This window comes from Hemitrygon akajei, chromosome 24 (assembly GCF_048418815.1).
Source record: "Hemitrygon akajei chromosome 24, sHemAka1.3, whole genome shotgun sequence".
NCBI classification, from domain to species: Eukaryota; Metazoa; Chordata; class Chondrichthyes; order Myliobatiformes; family Dasyatidae; genus Hemitrygon; species Hemitrygon akajei.
In genome coordinates, this window is record NC_133147.1 from 47610738 (window position 1) to 47633273 (window position 22536).

At 49.4% G+C, this 22536-nt stretch overlaps 1 protein-coding gene across 1 annotated transcript; it reads left to right on the forward strand.

Annotated features, from left to right (window-relative positions):
* Positions 1-303: 303 nt before the first annotated feature.
* On the forward strand, positions 304-22480 carry tpk2 (thiamin pyrophosphokinase 2). Its single transcript, XM_073028740.1, has 8 exons — positions 304-427; positions 1338-1585; positions 2548-2611; positions 2899-3029; positions 3639-3757; positions 5017-5149; positions 19998-20094; positions 20344-22480. The coding sequence occupies exons 1-8, from the start codon at positions 355-357 to the stop codon at positions 20388-20390; spliced, it is 912 nt and encodes a 303-aa protein (XP_072884841.1). The 5' UTR covers positions 304-354; the 3' UTR covers positions 20391-22480.
* The last annotated feature ends 56 nt before the right edge of the window (positions 22481-22536 follow it).

Below are 22536 nucleotides of genomic sequence, written 5' to 3' on the forward strand. Positions count from 1 at the left end.
GGAAGGTGGAGGATGGAGTGGAAGTGCGGAAGGGGGAGAGAGAGAAACCTGTAATACCAGTTTCTAATTTGGAGCCAGAGTTTTCCAACGCCCAGGATGATGTCAGGAAGGGGAAGTGGCGCGATGGTTGCTGGGAAATGTAGTCTTTTTTTTCCTGTCTTACTTCTCCTGGTTGCACGTGAGTAATGGCAACTTTCCCGGGTCCGGCCGCCTGCGCGTGCGCATTGGTGATTTCCCCCCGGGAGCCTGTTGGTTACGCATGCGCAGTGTTTTTTGGGGTCAGAGCCGGTTGGTTACGCATGCGCGGTGGTGGTGCGTACCGGCCGAGACGGTGAGGAGTCGAGTTGGGAGGAGATGGCGGGGGGCGGATCTTGGTCGGCGGCGGTGCTCCAACTCCTGAAGAGGATGAATTCATTCCACTCGCAGGGTTGTGCATTTTGTCGCCCCTCCTGCACCAGCCCTGATGCAATGCTTTTCTCTTAGCCCCCGCCTGTAATTGTTGCCAAAAAAGAGAGGGTTTAAAGGTCGCAGCGGCAAACTTTTGTTTGCGCTGGGAGTTGGGATTCCTGGGTGAGGGAGCGCCGTGAGGAGGGAGCTCCGTGCCGGTGGGTGGGTGCGCTGGGGGGACGGGGGTGGTGCGGCGCGGGTCGTTGGGTGGGACGGTGAGGGAGCGCCGTGAGGAGGGAGCTCAGCCGGTGGGTGGGTGCGCTGGGGGGACGGGGGTGGTGCGGCGCGGGTCGTTGGGTGGCAACGAGGGAGCGCCGCGGGTGGGACGGTGAGGGAGCGCCGTGAGGAGGGAGCTCCGTGCCGGTGGGTGGGTGCGCTGGGGGGACGGGGGTGGTGCGGCGCGGGTCGTTGGGTGGCAGCGAGGGAGCGCCGCGGGTGGGACGGTGAGGGAGCGCCGTGAGGAGGGAGCTCCGTGCCGGTGGGTGGGTGCGCTGGGGGGACGGGGGTGGTGCGGCGTGGGTCGTTGGGTGGCAGCGAGGGAGCGCCGCGGGTGGGACGGTGAGGGAGCGCCGTGAGGAGGGAGCTCCGTGCCGGTGGGTGGGTGCGCTGGGGGAACGGGGGTGGTGCGGCGCGGGTCGTTGGGTGGCAGCGAGGGAGCGCCGCGGGTGGGACGGTGAGAGAGCGCCGTGCCCACGGGAGGGAGGTGTGGTGGCGGTGGGGATAATGAGGGATCGCCGCAGGAGGGATGCGAGGCGGCAGTGAGGGAGTGCCGCCGGTGGGTCGGACAGGGTGAAGTGGGGAGAGGCAGTGAGGGAGCACACCGTGGAGGGGAGGGGGGGTTTACACCAGCACTTCCCAAGCCTTGCCGTTGACCTCCCTCCTCACCGCAGGGTCCTCCAAGAGCTCCTGCAGGCCGCTGTACGTGGCAGGCCAGCAGGTCGGGCTGGTGCAGCCCCGGGTCGCCGCCCACCTCACCGACTACCCCGGCGTCTTCCAGCCGTCCCGGAGCGAGCTGGGGCCGGTGGAGCTGTGCGCCGGGCTCTCCACCTACGAAGAGCGATCCTGCGCCCTCCGCCGCGTCCTGGAGCACTGGAAGAGCCTGCAGCTCTTTGACTGCCTCCGCGGCTGGAGAGATGAGGTGAGGCCACTCGGTCAGAGAGACACCCTTGCTGGGCGTGTTGAGGTTTACATCCAACTGGCCCACAATGTTAACCCAAGATCAATCTAACACTCCCCTCCCACATAGCCCTCCATTTCTCTATCATCCAGCTGCCTAATATTTTCTTAACTGGTCCTAATCTCTACCATCACCCCTGGCAGCACATTTCAGACATTTACCACTCTCTCTGTGTAAAAAAAAATCTGACAGCCCCCGCCCCACACTTGCTTCTAATACCTTAAAATTATATCCAAGTGCTGGAGGAACTCAGCAGGCCAGGCAGCATCTATGGGGGGAAAACCTTCAGCAGGACTTCAAATTATTTCCACTATCAAGTTACCTCTCATCGTCCCTTGCTCCACAGAGAAAAGGCCCCAGCTCAACCTTACCTCGTAAGACATGCTCTCTAAACCAGGCAGCAGCCTGGTAAATCTCCTCTGCACCCTTCTCTAAAGCTTCCACATCCTTCCTATAATGAGGTGACCAGAACTGTGCACAACACTGCAAGTGTGGTCTAACCAGGGTTTTATAGAGCTGCAACATTATCTCACAGCTCTTCAATGCAACCCCCACCACCCCCCGCGATTAGTGAAGGCCAACACCACACACCTTCTTAACCACTCAATCAACATGTGCTGTAACATTGATTTGAACCCCAAGGTCCCTCCGTCCCTCCACATTGCTAAGAATCCTGCCATCAACCCTGTATTCGGCCATCAAATTCGACTTTCCGCAGTGAATCACTTCACGCTCTACCGGGTGCATTTGCCATCGCTCTGCCCATCTCGGCATCCTGTCAGTGTCCCGTTGTAAGCCATGACGGCCCTCTCCACTGTCCACAACTCCAAGCTGGTGGAGAGGGAGATAGGGCATTGAGGAGGGAGTGCTGTAGGAGGGGAACACCCCCACTCTCTAATGCCCCTGTCTCTGTGCTTTGGCAGAGTTATGATGTGATGCCCAGGTTCTGTGACCCACCCCTTCTGCAGCTGGAGCGGTCGGCAGCCAGTGAGTCTTTGACATGCTGTGGGGGGGGAGAGTGTGTCTCCTCTGTGTCTCTCCCCCATGTAATAGTGCTCTCCCTCCCCTGTGTTTGTGTTCATGTGCAGTCGAGGGGTGTGTGTGTGAGAGAGAGAGAGAGCAGGCCTGCGCCTGTGTGCGGATAGGTGCCCTGTGTACACGAGAGCCCGTCTGGTGTGACGATGTGAGCGAATGGGCTCTCTGGGGGCGGGGGGGAGGAGGAGGTGGGAGTGAGACTGAATCCCTGAACCCTCAGCTCGATCTCATCCTGCCAGGTTTGTTTGGGATAAAGACCTACGGGGTCCACGTGAACGGATTCACCCGTCTGCCGGACGGGGAGATGGCCATGTGGGTGGGCAGACGGGCCCACTCCAAGCCCACCTTCCCTGGAATGCTGGATAACCTGGTAAGGAATGGAGAGTGATCCTGGGATTGACGGGAATGTTCCTGGCCGGAGTTTAGAAGAATGAAGGGGGGTGGGGAGGTAATCTCATTGAAACCGATCGAGTATTGAAAGGCCAAGATAGAGTGGACGTGGAGAGGATGTTTCCGCTCACGGGGGAGCCTAGGACCAGTGGGCACAGCCTCGGAATACAAGGACGTCCCTTTAGAACAGAGATGAGGTTTTCTATCCAGAGGGTGGTGAATCTGTGGAATTGATTGCCACAGACGGCTGTGGAGGTTGAGTCACTGGGTAAATTTAAATTGTTTGTTGATAGGTTTCAGGGAGAAGTCAGGACAAGGGGGTTGAGAGGGATAATAAAACACCCATGGTGCAGCAGACTTGATGGCCTAATTCTGCCTGCAGCCCCCACCCCGCCCCCGGAAACAGGACCCAGACTCACTGGTTGTCCATCGCTCTGACCCCCTCCCCACCCAGGTGCGGGGTCACCTACCACTGCATTTGTATATCCAGGCCACTGGGGTCACTCCGGGCAGTCTAGTGTTGTCCCGTCAGCCTTGTCCCCTCCGGGCGATCGCAGCTTCCTCAGACTGACCTCTCCGTCCCGGGCAGGCAGCGGGCGGACTGGCAGCTGGCTTGGGCGTGAAGGAGACCCTGGTGAAGGAGTGCGAGGAGGAGGCGTCCATCCCGGAGTCCATCTCCAGCAGGGCCAGGCCCGTCGGCAGTGTCAGGTAAGGCCTGCTCTGTTGGCTCCCTTCCCTGGGGTTTTTGGAGGGTGGGGAGCGGCCAGGCCATTCAGCACCGCCCCCCCCCCCCCCCCCGGGACGTGTTGAGGGGAACTGGAATTGGTTTAATATTGTCCAGTGAAAAGCTCCTCTTCCATACAGATCAGGCAGATGGAGGTGAAACAATAACAATGCGGAATAAAGTGTAATGGTTGCAGAGGATCTGCGGGCAGACACACGGATCTTTGCCGGCTGCTTTCCCGAGGCAGCGGGAAGTCCGTGGAGGGGAGGCTGGTTTCCGTGATGTGCTGAGCTGTGTCCATGCCCACCGAAGAAGCCCTGATGAAGGGTCTCGGGCCGAAACGTCGACTGTTCATTCCCCTCCCAGATGCTTCCTGGCCTGCTGAGCTCCTCCAGCGTTTTGAGTGTGTGCTGCTTTGGATTCCCAGCGTCTGCAGAATCTAAAGAGCAAACACGAGGAAATCTGCAGGTGCTGGAAATTCAAACAACACACACAAAATGCTGGTGGAACGCAGCAGGCCAGGCAGCATCTACAGGGAGAAGCGCTGTCGACGTTTCGGGCCGAGACCCTTCGTCAGGACTAACCGAAAGGAAAGATAGTAAGAGATTTGAAAGTAGTGGGGGGAGGGGGAAATGCAAAATGATAGGAGAAGACCGGAGGGGGTGGGATGAAGCTGAGAGCTGGAAAGGTGATTGGCGAAAGTGATACAGAGCTGGAGAAGGGAAAGGATCATGGGACGGGAGGCCTCGGGAGAAAGAAAGGAGGGGGGGGGGGGGAGAGAGCACCAGAGGGAGATGGAGAACAGGCAAACAACTAAATATGTCAGGGATGGGGTAAGAAGGGGAGGAGGGGTATTAACGGAAGTTAGAGAAGTCAATGTTCATGCCATCAGGTTGGAGGCTACCCAGCCGGTATGTAAGGTGTTGTTCCTCCAACCTGAGTTTGGATTCATTTTGACAATAGAGGAGGCCATGGATAGACATATCAGATTGGGAATTCTGCAGAATCTCGTGTCTCTGACTCTCTGGGGCTTCTTGCCGTCTCGGGCAGAACGTTTGCCGTACCGAGCTGGGCGCAGCCGGATAGGATGTGATGGGGGGGGGGGGGGGGGGGTGGAGATATTTAGAAGGAAATTCTGAAACCTGGGTCCACAGTCACCGAGATCTGGGGGTGCAGCCACGAGGCGGGGGTCTCAGGCAAGTCACCTCCCACTCATGGTTTCTTCCTCTTCCTCGGACCGCAGTTACACCTACGAAGATGAGCGAGGCATCTTTCCTGAGTGCCAGTTTGTCTACGACCTGGAGGTCCCTGCAGACCTGGTGCCGCAGGTGAAAGACGGAGAGATGCTGGAATTCTACCTCTGGCCTCTGGAGCAAGTAAGTGGGGTTGAAATTCTCTCTCAGCACCACACTCCCAACCCCCTCCCCCCCACCCCATCATTCATCTTTCCCCTTCATCCCCATTCTCCCCATAACCCTAGACCTCCTTACCAGTCAAGAATCTATCAATTTCTGTGAATCCCACAGCCATCTGTGGCAACAGGCTCCACAGAAACACCACCCTCTAGCTAAAGAAATCCCTCCTCATCCCTCTCTGCCCTCTGGTTCTAGGCTCCCCCACTGTTGGAAACATCCTCTCCATGTCCAACCTATCGTGGCCTTTCAATATTCAGTAGACTTCAGTGAGATTCCCCCTCCCTTCCTAGCCGTATACCAGTCCAAGTTTCTATTACAATTGACCTTGTGTCCAACATTTCCAATGACAGCTTGTTCCACGCTCTTGCCACCCTCTGTGTGAAATTCCCCTTAAACATTTCAGCTTCTGCCTTAAATCTAAGACCTCTAGTTCTAGTCTCGCCCATTCTGAGGGGGGAGAAGTCTCTCTAGATTCACCCTAACCCTTCATAGTTCTGTATACCCGTCTAAGATTCTAATTCTGCTCCTGAGGTCTCCCCTCATTCTCCTGAACTCCTGAGAATAAAGTCCTGCGAGCAGGTTTGCTGGAGCTCTTGGGGAGGGTTTAAACTAATTCGGCAACGGGGATAGACAGGCAGGGCTGAGGATGGGGCAGTTGGTGCACAGGCTGAGGCAGTGTGACGAGGGACAGAGGAAGGACAGGCAGATGATGGGGCAAAATTGCTGTCGGTGGGCTGGGTTGAAGTGTAACGGGACAAAATCGAAAAGGGTGACCAATACAGGACTGAAGGTGTTACACGCAGTGTACAAAGTAAGTTAAAGATTGACAGGCATCTCTGGAAGAGGGTCATAGTTGGGAGCTTAACATCCCAGGATACCCATTGTATGGAAATGACAGGCATGGCGTCACTCTGGTAGTTTAAAAAGAAGATTAAATCAAATCCTTAGAAATGATGTGATCAGAAGATCCAGAATTCCTTTAGGTAAAGTTAAGAAACTGCAAGGCTACCAAGATCATGATGGAAGTTATATACAGGCCTCCAAACAGTAGCCAGGATGTGGGCTGTCCCACAGTACAATGGGAGATGAAAATGCATGTCAAAAGGGTAATGTTAGGATAGCCTATGGGGATTCCAATATGCAGGTGGATTGGGAAAATCAAGTTGGTGCTGGATCCCAAGAGAGGGAATTTGTAGAATGCCGACAAGATATTGTGACAGTGAGTATAGGAATAGAGTGAGGTGGGGGATAAATGCGTGGCTGAGGGGTTGGAGCAGGGGGCAGGGATTCAGATTTCTGGATCATTGGGGACTCTTTTGGGGCAGGAGTGACCTGTACAAAAAGGACAGGTTGCACTTGAATCAGAGCGGAACCAATATCCTGGCGGGGAGCTTTGCTAAGGCTACTGGGCAGAGTTTAAACTATAATTGCTGGGGGGGTGGGAGCCAAACTGAAGAGATGGAGGAAGGGACGGTTGGCTCACAAATAGAGAAAGCCTGGAGACAGTGCAAGAGGGAGGATAGGCAGGTGATAGAGAAGGGACGCGCCCAGACCGATGGTTTGAGATGTGTCTATTTTAATGCAGGAAGCGTCATGAACAAGCGGATGAGCTTACAGCGTGGGTCAGTACTTGGAGCTACGATGTTATGGCCATTACAGAGACTTGGATGGCTCAGGGACAGGAATGGTTACTTCCAGTGCCAGGCTTTAGGTGTTTCAGAAACGACAGTGAGGGAGGCAAAAGAGGTGGGGACGTGGCACTGTTGATCAGAGATAGTGTCACGGCTGCAGAAAAGGAGGAAGTCATGGAGGGATTGTCCACTGAGTCTCTGTGGGTGGAGGTTAGAAACAGGAAGGGGTCAATAACTCTACTGGACTTTTTTTTATATAGACCACCCAATAGTAACAGGGACACCGAGGAGCAGATAGGGAGACAGATTCTGGTAAAGTGTAATAATAACAAGGTTGTCGTGGTGGGAGATTTTAATTTCCCAATTATTGATTGTTATCTCCCTAGAGCAAGGGGTTTAGATGGGGTGGAGTTTGTTAGGTGTGTTCAGGAAGGTTTCCTGACACAATATGTAGATAAGCCTACAAGAGGAGAAGCTGTACTTGATTTGGTATTGGGAAATGAACCTGACTATGTGTCAGATCTCTCAGTGGGAGAGCATTTTGGAGATGGTGATCACAACTGTGTCTCCTTTACCATAGCATTGGAGAGGGATCGGAACAGACAAGATAGAAAAGCGTTTAATTGGAGTAAGGGGAAATATGAGGCTATCAGGCAGGAACTTGGAAGCATAAATTGGAAACAGATGTTCAGGGAAATATGTGGCAGAATTGTGACAAATGTTCAGGGGATATTTTGTGTGACGTTCTGCGTAGATACGTTGCAGTGAGACGGAAAGGCTGGGAGGGTACAGGAACCATGGTGTACAAAGGCTGTTGAAAATCTAGTCTTGGTGAAAAGAAACGCACACAGAAGCACCTTAGTCTTCTGGATTAGCCTCCCATGAGGGACTTTGACAAACAGCTTACTAAAATCCACGTAGACAACATCCACTGCCCTACCCTCATCAGTCTCTCTCGTCACATTGTCAAAAAACTCAATCTTAAGTTGGTAAAGCACACTGCAGATGCTGTGGTCAAATCAACACGGACAACACGTTGGAGGAACTCAGCAGGTCGGGCAGCATCCGTGGAAACGAGCAGTCAACGTTTCGGGTCGAGACCCTTTGTCAGGACTGAAGAGGGAGGGGGCAGGGCCCCTATAAAGAAGGTGGGGGGAGGGTGGGAACGAGAAGGCTGGTAGGCGCCCGGTGACAAACCAGTGAGGGGAAAGATCAAGGGGTGAGGGAGGGGACAGGCTGGAAAGGTGAAGAAGGAATGTAAGGGGAAAGTACTATGGGTAGTAGTAGGAGGCAGCACCATGAGAGAGGTGATAGGCAGCTGGAGGAGGAGGAGGCAGAGTGAAAGTGGGATGGGGGAAGGGAGAGGGAGGGAATTACCGGAAGTTGGAGAATTTGATGTTCATGGGAGTGAGGTTGGAACAGGAGGAGTGGTGAAGTTGAGACTGTTGATGTCGCGGCGACAGTTGGAGATGAAAAGATCGAGTGCAGGTAGAAGGCCCGTTGGGGGTGTCCAGGAGGAGGAGAAAACTTCAGGTAATTCCCTCCCTCTCCCTTCCCCCATCCCACTTCCACTCTGCCTCCTCTTCTAGCTGCCTATCACCTCTCTCATGATTCTGCCTCCTTCTACTACCCATAGTACTTTCCCCTTACATTCTTTCTTCATCCCTCCGGCCTATCCCCTCCCTGCTTCCTCTCCCCCACCCCTTGATCTTTCCTCTGATTGGTTTTTCACCTGGCACCTTCCACCCTCCCCCCACCTCCTTTATAGGGCCCCTGCCCCCTCCTTCTTCAGTCCTGACGAAGGGTCTCAGCCCGAAACATTGACTGCTCATTTCCACGGATGCTGTCCCACTTGCGGAGTTCCTCCAGCGAGTTGTACGTGTTGGTGAGGTGTGACCTGCCCCAAGGCCTTGTTGGCTCTCCCTAATTAGCCATGAGTTTCCAAATGCTCACATATCCTATCCCCCATAATTTTCTCCAGCAATTTCCCTACAACTGACATGAGGTTCACTGGTCTATAGCTCCCAGGATTTTCCATTGTTCCCTTCTTAAGGGAACTTGGAAGCATAAATTGCAAACAGATATACTCAGGGAAATGTATGGAAGAAATATGGCAAATGTTCAGGGGATATTTGTGTGACATTTTGAGTAGATACGTTCCAATGAGACAGGGAAAGGATGGTAGGGTACAGGAACCGTGGTGTACAAAGGCTGTTGAAAATCTGGTCAGGAAGAAGAGCTTATGAAAGGGTAAAAAACTATGTAATAATAAAGATCAAGATTACAAGGCTAGCAGGAAGGAGCTTAAGAATGAAATAACGAGAGCCAGAAGGGGTCATGAGAAGGCCTTGGTGAGCAGAGTGAAAGAAAACCCCAAGGCATTCTACAAGTATTTGAAGAGCAAGAGGATAAGATGTGAGACAATAGGACCAATCAAGTGTGACAGTGGAAAAGTGTGTATGGAACCAGAGGAGATAGCAGAGGTACTTAATGAATACTTTGCTTCAGTATTCACTATGGAAAAGGATCTTGGTGATTGTAGGGATGACTTACAGCAGTTTGAAAATCTTGAGTATACAGACGTTAAGAAAGAGGATGTGCTGGAGCTTTTGGAAAGCATCAAGTTGGATAAGTCGCTGGGACCAGATGAGATGTACCCTAGGTTACTGCGGGAGGCGAGGGAGGAGATTGCTGAGTCTCTGGCGATGATCGTTGCATCATCAATGGGGACAGGAGAGGTTTCGGAGGATTGGAGGGTTGCAGATGTTGTTCCCTTATTCAAGAGAGGGAGTAGAGATAGCCCAGGAAATTATAGACCAGTGAGTCTTACTTCAGTGGTTGGTAAGTTGATGGAAAAGATCCTGAGAGGCAGGATTTATGAACATTTGGAGAGGCATAATATGATTAGGAATTGTCAGCATGGCTTTGTCAAAGGCAGGTTGTGCCTTACGGGCCTGATTGAATTTTTTGAGTATGTAACTAAATATGTTGATGAAGGTAGTGCAGTAGATGTAGTGTATATGGTTTTCAGCAAGGCATTTGATAAGGTGCCCCATGCAAGGCTTATTGAGAAAGTAAGGAGGCATGGGATCCAAGGGAACATTGCTTTGTGGATCCAGAATTGGCTTGTCCACTGAAGGCAAAGAATGGTTGTAGACGGGTCATATTCTGCATGGAGGTCAGTGACCAGTGGAGTGCCTCAGGGATCTGTTCTGGGACCCCTACTCTTCATGATTTTTATAAATGACCTGGATGAGGAAGTGGAGGTATAAGTTAGTAAGTTTGCTGATGACACAAAGGTTGGGGGTGTTGTGGATAGTGTGGAGGGCTGTCAGAGGTTACAGCAGGACATTGATAGGATGCAAAACTGGGCTGAGAAGTGGCAGATAGAGTTCAACCCAGATAAGTGAGGTGGTTCATTTTGGTAGGTCAAATACGATGGCATATTTGATTAATATGCCATCATATTTTATTAATGGTAAGACTCTTGGCAGTGTGGAAAATCAGAGGGATCTTGGGGTCTGAGTCAATAGACAATAGGTGCAGAAGTAGACCATTCGGCCCTTCGAGCCTGCACCGCCATTCTGAGATCATGGCTGATCATCTACTATCAATACCCGGTTCCTGCCTTGTCCCCATATCCCTTGATTCCCCTATCCATAAGATAACTATCTAGCTCCTTCTTCAAAGCATCCAGAGAATTGGCCTCCACTACCTTCCGAGGCAGTGCGTTCCAGACCCCCACAACTCTCTGGGAGAAGAAGTTTTTCCTTAACTGTCCTAAATGACCTACCCCTTATTCTCAAACCATGCCCTCTGGTACTGGATTCTCCCAGCATCTGGAACATATTTCCTGCCTCTATCTTGTCCAATCCCTTAATAATCTTATATGTTTCAATCAGATCTTGTCCTCTCAATCTCCTTAATTCCAGCGTGTACAAGCCCAGTCTCTCTAACCTCTCTGCGTAAGACAGTCCAGACATCCCAGGAATTAACCTCGTGAATCTACGCTGCACTTCCTCTACAGCCAGGATGTCCTTCCTTAACCCTGGAGACCAAAACTGTACACAATTCTCCAGGTGTGGTCTCACCAGGGCCCTGTACAAATGCAAGAGGATTTCCTTGCTCTTGTACTCAATTCCCTTTGTAATAAAGGCCAACATTCCATTAGCCTTCTTCACTGCCTGCTGCACTTGCTCATTCACCTTCAGTGACTGATGAACAAGGACTCCTAGATCTCTTTGTATTTCTCCCTTACCTAACTCTAACATCTGCCAAGTATCTGCCCACTCACCCAGCCTATCCAAGTCACCCTGAATTCTCCTAACATCCTCATCATATGTCACACTGCAACCCAGCTTAGTATCATCAGCAAACTTGCTGATGTTATTCTCAATACCTTCATCTAAATTGTTTACGTAAATTGTAAACAGCTGTGGTCCCAATACCGAGCCCCGTGGCACCCCACTAGTCACCACCTGCCATTCTGAGAAACACCCATTCACCGCTACCCTTTGCTTTCTATCTGCCAACCAGTTTTCTATCCATGTCAATGCCTTCCCCCCAATGCCCTGAGCTTTGATTTTACCCACCAATCTCCTATGTGGGACCTTATTAAATGCCTTCTGAAAATCGAGGTACACTACATCCACTGGATCTCCCTTGTCTAACTTCCTGGTTACATCCTCGAAAAACTCCAATAGATTAGTCAAGCATGATTTACCCTTGGTAAATCCATGCTGGCTCAGCCCAATCCTATCACTATCTAGATATGCCACTATTTCATCCTTAATAATGGACTCTAGCACCTTCCCCACCACTGATGTCAGGCTGACAGGTCGATAGTTCTCTGTTTTCTCCCTCCCTCCTTTCTTAAAAAGTGGCATAACATTAGCCATTCTCCAATCCTCAGGAACTGATCCTGAATCTAAGGAACATTGGAAAATGATTACCAATGCATCCGCAATTTCCAGGGCCACCTCCTTTAGTACCCTAGGATGCAGACGATCTGGACCTGGGGATTTGTCAGCCTTCAGTCCCATCAGTCTACTCATCACCGTTTCCTTCCTAATGTCAATCTGTTTCATTTCCTCTGTTACCCTATGTCCTTGGCCCATCCATACATCTGGGAGTTTGCTTGTGTCTTCCTTAGTGAAAACAGATCTAAAGTACTCATTAAATTCTTCTGCCATTTCTCTGCTTCCCATAACAATTTCACCCAATTCATTCTTCAAGGGCCCAACATTGTTCTTAACTATCTTCTCTCTCTTCACATACCTAAAAAAGCTTTTGCTATCCTCCTTTATATTCCTGGCTAGCTTGCATTCGTACCTCATTTTTTCTCCCCGTATTGCCTTTTTAGGTAAGTTCTGTTGTTCCTTTAAAAACTTCCCAATCATCTGTCCTCCCACTCACCTTAGCTCTGTCATACTTTTTTTTAATGCTATGCAATCTCTGACTTCCTTTGTCAACCACTGTGACCCCTTTCCCCCTTTTGAATCCTTCCTTCTCCGGGGGATGAACTGATTTTGCACCTTGTGCATTATTCCCAAGAATACCTGCCATTGCTGTTCCACTGTCTTTTCTGCTAGGATATCCATCCAGTTAACTTTGGCCAGCTCCTCCCTCATGGCTCCATAGTTTCCCCTGTTCAACTACAACACTGACACCTCCGAACTGCCCTTATCCTTCTCAAATTGCAGATAAAAACTTATCATATTATAATCACTACCTCCTAATGGCTCCTTTACTTCAAGATCGCTTATCAAATCCTGTTCATTACATAACACTAAATCCAGAATAGTCTTGTCCCTGGTCGGCTCTCGTACAAGCTGTTCCAAGAATGCATCCCGTAGGCACTCTACAAACTCCCTATCCTGGGGTCCAGCACCAACCTGATTCTCCCAGTTCACCTGCATGTTGAAATCCCCCATAACTACTGCGACATTACCTTTACCACATGCCAATGTTAACTCCCTATTCAACTTGCACCCAATATCCATGCTACTGTTTGGTGGCCTGTAGACAACACCCATTTGGGTCCTTTTGCCCTTACTGTTCCTCAGTTCTATCCACACAGACTCTACTTCTCCTGACCCTATGTCCCCCCCTTGCAAAGGACTGAATCTCATTCCTCACCAACAGGGCCACCCCACCCCCTCTGCCCACATTTCTGTCCCTACGATAGCACGTATACCCTTGTACATTCATTTCCCAGGTCTGATCTCCCTGCAGCCATGTCTCCGTTATCCCAACAACATCATAGTTACCCATTCGCACCTGAGCTTCAAGCTCATCCGCCTTATTTCTGACACTTCGTGCATTCAGATATAGAATTTTTAGCCCATTTCTCCTCTCTCTGTTTGAATCGCTGCCTATTGTGCTTAATCCAGCTCCCCGAACTCCCATCGGGCTATATGCCCCTAGAATTTTGTTGTCCTTCCTAAATTTACTTATTCTTTCAACACATTTAACTCCATGTACCGTCAGACCATCCCTCTGTACATGTGTCCTCCTTATCACTTGTTCCGCCTCACCTTTCTCTACTACACACTTAATATTTCCAGAACCGTGTAGTCCCCACCTGTCCTTTATTCTTCCTCTCGCTATCCTCTCTCACATTCTGGATCCCCGCCCCCTGCAAATTTAGTTTTAAACCCCCCCCCCCAAGAAGCACTAGCAAACTTCCCTGCAAGAATGTTAGTACCGCTCCAGTTCAGGTGTAAACCGTCCCTTCGAAACAGATCCCACCTTCCCTGGAACAAAGCAAAATTATCTACAAACCTGAAGCCCTCCCTCCTGCACCATCCTCTCAGCCACGTATTAATCTTTATAATCTTTCTGTTCCTTGCCTCACTCGCACGTGGCACAGGTAGCAATCCTGAGATTGTTACCCTGGAGGTCCTGCCCTTCAGCTTCGCACCTAACTCCCTGAACTCCCTACGCAGGACCCCCTCACTCATCCTACCCACGTCATTGGTCCCTACATGGACCACAACATCTGGATTCTTGCCCTCCCTCTCGAGAATAACCTGCACCCTATCTGAGATGTCTCGGACCCCAGCACCAGGGAAGCAACATACCATCCGAGACTCCCGATCTTCCCCACAAAATCTCCTATCTGCCCCCCTGACTACAGAATCCCCTATCAATACCACTCTCTTCTCTTCCCTCCTCCCCTTCCTAGTCGAGGGTCCAACCTCAGTGCCAGAGACAGGACCACTGCAGCTTGTTCCTGGTAGGTCATCCCCACCAACAGTATCTAAAACGGTATACTTATTGTTGATGGGAACAGCCACAGGGGTGCTCTGCTCTCTCTGTCTGCTCCCCCTGCCTCTCTTGACTGTCACCCATTTGCCTACCTCCTGTCTTTTCAGTGTGACTACCTCCCGATAACCCTTATCTATCTCTGCCTCTGCCTCCCGAATGATCCGTAGTTCATCCAGCTCCTGCTCCAATTCCCTAACTCGGTCTGATAGGAGCTGCAGCTGGATGCTCCTTTTGCAGGTGTGGTCATCAGGGACAGCTGTGTCCATGGGACTCAGTGCTGCTGTGCAGGTTGACTCTGTGGTTAAGAAGGCATACAGTGCTTTGGCCATCATTAACTGTGAATTGAGTTTAAGAGCCGAGAGGTAATGTTACAGCTGTATGGGACCCTGGTCAGACTCCACTTGGAGTACTGTGCTCACTACAGGAAGGATGTGGAAACTATAGAGAGGGTGCAGAGGAGATCTACAAGGATATTGCCTGGATTGGGGAGCATGCTGTCTGAGAATAGGTTGAGTGAATTCGGTCTTTTCTCCATGGAGTGACGGAGGGTATAAGATGATGAGAGGCATTGATCGTGTGGATAGTCAGAGGCTTTTTCCCAGGGCTGAAATGGCTAGCACGAGAGGGCACAGTTTTAAGGTGCTTAGAAGTAGGTACAGAGGAGATGTCAGGGGTAAGTTTTTTTTTTTACACAGAGAGTAGTGAGCATGTGGAATGGGCTGCCGGCAACGGTGGTGGAGGCAGATACGATAGGGTCTTTTAAGAAACTCCTGGATAGGTACGTGGAGTTTAGAAAATAGAGAGCTAATAGGTAATTAGCCCTAGGTAATTTCTAAAGTAAGTACATGTTTGGCACAGCATTGTGGGCCAAAGATCCTGTATTGTACTATAGTTTTTCTATGTTTCTACGATGATTTTTTTTTTAGAGCAGCTTGCGATTGAGCGTACTAGGTGTACAACAATTCTGGATTGGATGTTATGTAATGACCCAGATTTGATTAGGGAGATTAAGGTAAAGGAATCCTTGGGAGGCAGTAGTCATAATATGAAATATTTCACTCTGCAGTTTGAGAGGGAGAAGGTGAAGACAGATATGTCAGTATTACAGTGGAGTAAAGGGAATTTTGGAGGAATGAGAGAGGAGCTGGCCAAAGTTGATTGGAAGGGAACATTAGTAGGGATGATGGCAGAACAGCAATAACAAGTTTCTGGGAGGGTGCAGGAAAGATGAAGACTTCTAAAGGGAGAATGAGGCAACCGTGGCTGTCGAGGGAAGTCAAAGACAGCATAAAAGCAGAAGAGAAACAATATAGCAAAATTAGTGGGAAGCTTTTAAAAACAACAGAAGACACCAACAGCTGCACTTGTCCAGCATATTAGCTGGTTATTTATTTGTTATTGGTCATCTTACTCCTCTTGTGCAAGAAAAGAAATATGAAGATAAGGTAGCCAATAATGTAAAAGAGGACACAATTTTTTTCAGCTATACAGAGAGTAAAAGTGGCAAGAGTCAACTCCAGGGCCTGCTGCAGTGAAGCATCCCCACAGCATGATGCAGCCACCACCGTGCTCCATGGTAGGGATGGTGTGTTTTTGATGATGTGCGGTGTTTAGTCTGATCGCCAGAAAGCTCTATTTCTGGTTTATCAGACCATAGAACCTTCTTCCGGTTGACTTCAGAGTCTCCCACATTCCTTCTGGCAAACTCTAGCCAATATTTCACGAGTTTTTTTCCCCAACAGTGGCTTTCTCTTTGCCACCCTCTCATAAAGCTGTGACTGGTGAATCACCCGGGCAATAGTTGTTGTCTGCGCAGTCTCTCCCATCTCAGCCACTGAAGTTTGGAACTCCTCCAGAGTTGTCGTCGGTCTCTTGGTGACCTCCCTCACTCACCCCCTTCTTGCACGGTCACTCAGTTTTTGAGGACAGCCTGCTCTAGTTAGATTTACAGCTGTCCCATATTCTCCATTTCTTGATGATTGACTTACTGAATGTCCCTTGAAGTTCAGTTAAGTTGGAAATTTTCCGGTATCCATCTCCTGACTTGTGCTTTTCAAAAACCTTTTAGCAGAGTTGCTTGGACTGTTCTTTTGTCTTCGTGGTGTAGTTTTTGCCAGGACACTGACTCACCAGTAGTTGGACCTTCCAGATACAGGTGTATTTTACTACAATCAATTGAAATTCCTTGTCTACACACGTGATCTCCATTTAACTACCGTAATTATGTGACATCTAAAACCAGTTGGCTGCACCAGTGATGATTTGGTGTGTCATATTTAAGGGGGTGAATACTTGTGCAGTTAATTATTTGGTGTTTTATATTTGTAATTAATTTAGGCCACTTTTGTAGAGGTCTGTTTTCACTTTGACGCGAAAAGAGTTTTTCTGCTGATCAGTGTCAAAAAAAAAAGTCAAATTAAATCCACTGTGATTCAATGTTGTAAACAATGAAACATGAAAACTTCTGGGGGCGGGGGGTGGTGGTGAATACATTTTACAGGCACCATATTTTGTGTCAGTCTTCACTGTGGAATGCTAGAAATGCGAGCGTGTTGGGGCAGAAGTGAATGTCATGGCTGTAATTAAGAGAAGCTGAAAGGTAGATAAGCCACAGGGTTCGCAAAGAGGTAGCTAAAGAGATGTGGAAGCATTAGTTGTGATCACACATATTTCCTCACACTTAATTGTCCTGTAAATGTTATCACACTCCTTGTGTATGGAAGGATGTTAAAAGGTTGGCAGCAAAGTACACATGTGTCACCCTGTACAACCCCGAGGTTTGTTTACTTGTGGCATTCACAGTAAACCCATAACAGAATCGATGAGAGACCGCACCAGCTTGGGCGTTTGACCAGTGTGCAAGGGACAGCTGTTCACAGATCTACTGGGTCTAAGGGGTTTGGATTTAGAAACATCAGACGAGAGGGTTTCCTCGAACATAGATTTGTGCAGTTCAGACCCTTTGGCCTGTGATGTGCTGGCATTTTAACCTACTCCCAGATCAGTCCCGCATAGCTCTCTGTTTTTCTTTCACCCTGTGCCCAAGAGTTTCTTAAATATTGCTTATACCACCACCCCGGCAGGGTGTTCCACACACCCACCACCTCACCACTCCATGTGGGTGGGGTGGGGGAGCTACCTCTGACAGTTCATCTGTACCCTGGCAGACCTAACTTGCTCGTCCTATCCTCATAAGACATGTTCTCTAATCCGGGCAACATCCTAGTAAATCTCTGCACCCTCTCCACATCCTTCCTATAATGAGACACAATACTCCCAAGTGTGGTCTAACCAGGGTTTTATAGAGCTGCAATGTTACCTCGTGGCTCTTGAACTCAATCCCCTGACACACCGTACTCCTCCTTAACCACCCTATCAACTTGCACGGCAACTTTGAGGGGTCTGTGGAGGAGGACCCCAAGTTCCCTCTGTTCCTCCACACTGTTGAGAATCCTGTCATTAACTCTACAGTTTCAACCTTCCAAAGTGAATCACTTCACCCTTTCCTCCTTTGAACTGATCAGCCCATCTGTGTCCTATAAATGCACTATCCAGAACTCCCATCTTCATGCCATCTGCAAACTTACTAACCCACCGTTCCATTTCCTCATTCAAGTCATTTATGAAAATCACAAAGAGCAGGGGACCCAGAACAGATCTCTGCGGAACTCCACTGGTCACTGATCTCCATCTACAACCACCCTCTGCCTTCTGTTGGCAAGCCAATTCTGAATCTACCCAGCCAGGTTTCCCTGAACCCCATTCCTCCTGACTTCCTGAATGAGCCTACTGTGGGGAACCAACCACGTGGGAGGCTGGGAGCTAGAGGTCCTTGTTTAAAATCTAAACTGTCGACAAGTAAATTCAGGGCTTTCCTGAGGGTGGTGAGGGTTTAGAACTCGGGTAAAAGTAGGGTTTGTAAATATTCTTAAGGTGATGGTGGAGAGATTGGAAGAGCGAGGCAGGTAAATGACTGCACATCAGTGGTGACTCATTTGAGTGGCACACAGTCGAGGGACGTATTCCTACCAATCCAAACTGGGATCTAGACACGGGCCCTTCAGCCCAACATGTCCATGCTGACCCTTTTCCATCTACACTCTGTCACTTTCACCCATCACTTCTCAAGCTTCTTGCTTGATCCCTACTCTTCCCACTCCCTCAGTCAGATACACCCATCACCTGCCATCCTGGGCCCCTAATCTTGGAAAGGATGTGTTGACCTGGGCGAGGGGTCAAAGGAGGTTCACGAAAATGATTCCAGGATAAAAAGAGCATGCTATGGCTTGGGGTTTGTATTCACGAGTTATTGAAACCTGTTGAATGCTGGAGGGCCTTGACAGAGTGGATGTGGAGAGGATGTTTCTATGGCGGGGGAGTCTAGGACCAGAAGTCTCAGAATAGAGGGCTGTCCATGTAGAAGAGAGGCGAGTTGGAATTACTTTAGCTAGAGAGTGGTGAATCTGTGGAATTCATTGCCTCAGGTGGCTGTAGAGGTCAATTCACTCGGTATATTTAAGGCAGAGTTTGATAGATTGATTGGTCAGGGCATGAAGGGATACAGGGGAAAGGCAGGGGCTGAGGGGGAAATGAATCCGTCAGGATGAAATGGAGTGGACTCGATGGGCCAAATGGCCTAATTCTGCTCCTATATTTTATGGTCTTTTGAAATATACTGGCTCTCCTTTCAGCGCTTATGAAGGGTCTCGACCTGAAACATCAACTATTAATTTCCCTTTGACTCACTGAGTTCCTCCAGTATTTTGTGTTGCCTGTCTCCCCCCCCACCCACCCCACAATTCCATTTGGCTGCATCAGGACTGTACCTTGTCTGCTCAAATCTCTGGTGAACTGGACTCTGAAAACTCACTCATTCCTCAACCATACTCGGGCACGCGGCTGGCAGTTTCCACTGCTGTGCTGCCTCTGTAAGGGGGAGTGAGAGTTCCCCTGAAGATGATAACCATCTCCTTCTATCGATATTGAGGAAGAGATTATTCGCCTGGCACCAGGCGTCGAGCACTACCCCCCCCCCCCCCCCCACCTCCCTGCAGGCTGTCTCATCGTTACTGCTGAGTCATCAGTGACCTTGACAATGTGATTTCGGCTGAGCAGTCTGTCATGGGCTCAGCACACAGCCCTGGGGTGTACAACTTCCTCATAGTACTTTGAATTCCGTTCCTTAAAGAAATGTTCACAGTTGATGAGTAAGTGAGGTTCCAGGAGACAAGTTAGTGATCTTGGTAAGTTTCACAGAGAACAGCAGAGGAGAGGGGCCCCTCGGTGAGTTTACAGGGGATGGGAAGAGAGAAATGGCGTGCTAATAGAATGACTGTGGGGATGAAGGAGCCCAACACATGAGGCGTGTTTGACCCTGGGGCTTGTACTCACTGGAGTTTAGATTTGGAGTAAGGGAATCTCATTGAAACCTACTGAGTGTTGAAAGGCCTAGATTGTGGACATGGACAGGATGTTTCCTAGAGTGGGAGGGAGTCTAGGACCAGAGGGTACAGCCTCAGACATCCCTTTAGAACGGAGCGGGGAGGAATTTCTGCATCCACAGGTTGATGAATCTGTGCAGTTCATTGCCACAGACGACTGTGGAGGTCAGGACGTCGGGTATATTGAAAGTGGTTGATTAGCAGGACAGTGGGGTTGAGAGGGATAATGCATCAGACATGATGGAATGGTGGGGCAGACTCGATGGTTCAAACAGACTAATTTTGTCTTGTGATCCTGGGTGAGTTGAGAGGGAGTGGCATGGCATACGTAAGTTTTGATGACTCTTTGGCTGACTCCGGCATGGGGAGGTCGCCTGTGTCATAGGGGTGTGCCAGTGCCAGCAGGAGCCCAGGTTATGTGGTGCTTGTTCCCTCACCCTGCCTTCTCTCAATCTGTTCCTTCCCCAGGTGAAGGAGGCCATTGTGGGCTCAGAATTCAAACCCAATTGTGCCCTGGTAGCCCTGGACTTCCTCATCCGGCACGGAGTGGTCGATGCTGATGGAGGTGAGTGCGAGGAGAGGGGGTTGGGGCTAATACGGAGTTGCCCCACTGATGGGGCGGGGGCAATCATAGCAGATCAATGAGCACATCCTCAACTGAGGACAGTCACCTCAGAGTTGGACCTATGCACAACAGTGTTGCCCCAGTATGATTTCCTCCTCACTCCCCTCTGTGAGCACGGCACCCCCCATCTCCCCTTCCCCCTGCCTCGCCTCTCACTCCCCTACCCAACCCCTCTTCTCTGTGTTTCAGAGCGATACTACCAGCAGTTCGTCGAGGGTCTGCACCGGGAGCTGTGAGACACTTTCTCCATCCCGAATCTCTCGAGCATCTTGAGCCACTTACTGATGGGAACCCCCAGCTGCCGATTCTCCCCTCTCCCCGTCCAATTCTGGGAGCAGAACTATGGTAGGGACTGACCAAGGGGCCCACGATTAAAGGATACCACAACTGCTCTTCCTGCACGTCTTGTTTCCTCTGGGAGATTTGGAGCAAGGGTATAAGTCCCATATTGTAACCACGGGCGAGGGGGACACACTTGGATCAGCGAAGACTAAGGGGAGAGATAATTTCACACCACACGGCAAAAATGTCCAATACGAGGGGGTTTTAGTGCAAAGGATGCAAAGTTCAGAGGATGTGCGCTAGACAGGGTGGTGGTGGGATTATGACAAGCAAGTGAACATGCAGAGTATGGACATTGTGCAGGCACGAGGGGTGAGGTCTGGATCGGGGCTGAAGGGCTGGTTTGAAGGAGACCCATCACAAAGCTGGGACTGTTTTCACTCCACCCCTCAACGTCTAATACCAGAGGGCAGGCTTTGAAGGTGAGAGGCTCAAAGTGGAATTTTTACTTGGGGAGAGGTATTGGGGTGTCGGTGGAGACCCTTCCAAGACACATGGATATGAGGAAGATGGAGGGCTATCAACATGGTGTAGGGTGAAGGGATGAGTTTTTGATTTACTTTTTAGCTGGTTTGGAAAAGGTTCAGACCTTGCATCAGTGAAGATGTAGGACTGTCAGGAGGGATGAAGGAACAGGTAAAATTATTTTGTGAAGAATACAGTGAACGGTAGCTTCAGCATTTCAACAGTGTGTGGTGAAATACAGTCAGCAGCTGTTGAGTTAGTTCCTGATGAAAATCTTAAGTCTTGAGCAGATCTACAATATGGATGGAACTGCCTTGTAATAGGGAACACTGTCAGAATGCAGAATCACCTAAAGATCGTGTCACTGTGTTGGGTGCTCTAACCCTGCAGGAACCTGTATTTTTTTCCATCCCAGAGCTTTCAAAGTTATGAAGCAGTTTCCAGTAATTTACTGTGATCAACAGAGAAGGGTGGATTAATCGGTTCAAATGTTACTTTATTCCGGAAGAGAGAGCTCACAGTGACTGGGCTGGTCTGAGCAAACACTGTAACATCATGCTGCCCTGCACATCCAAAAGTAGAACTCCTGGTAAAGAATAATGTTTACACTATTTAACTGCTACCTCTCTACACATCATTAATTCAACCCCTGGACAATAGCATATTACGCCCTTTGAAGGCTCAGTTATTGCTCCCTATTTATGAAGCACATGAGTACAGGAATTTGTGAAATAATTAATGTGAGATATTATTTATGGAAGTCAGTTGAAGCATCAAAACTGAAGAATAGATGACATAAATTGTGGTCAGGTTTACCGTTCAAGCCTGCACCTGGTGAGGAAATTGGAAATGACTTTTTAGGGTTTCAAAGCAAAAACAAATTGTACACAAGCTGCTCTCTTATGCTAAAGAAGTAAGTAATCCTGCTGTGACAGATGCAGATAATAGATGAGTGGATGGGTAGTGATGATAATGAGCCTACTGTTTGACATTATACTGCCACTGAAATTGTGCAGATGGCTGTGAGCCCAGAGACAAAAGACCGTGGGGGTGAAAGTAGTGATAAAAATGAGGAAGAGGTAGCCAAAAAAATGTCTGTTGATCGGACAGGCGAACTGATAAAAGATAAGAGCATCGCAGTTTTATTACTGTAATGAATGTGCACGTGTTGCAAGATGAACTGATCAAAGTCAGATCAAAATATACGAAACAAAAATAGCTAAGAAAAGTGCGAGATGAGTCGACACTTGGAAAATTCATTGCAGTCAACTTCGGCTCACACAGATGTGCTGCCACCTATCGAAGATGTTGTGTCATCTTCAACACCAGCAGCTCGTGAAGATTCAAACACCTCTCAAGATGAAACACAAGACAATCCTGATGACTATCACTTACAGATATGTTGCTGTGCTTTGGAAGTGTTAACTGTCAACCTTCTGATGCAAGAAAATGCAGATACCTTGTAAGATATTTTGCCTGCACTGTACTTCAATAAAATTCACTTGCTTTTTGTTTGTCATTTCTTTTCTCTTTATTATCCTTGGGTGAGGTGATCATCTAGTGGGTTAGAGGTGT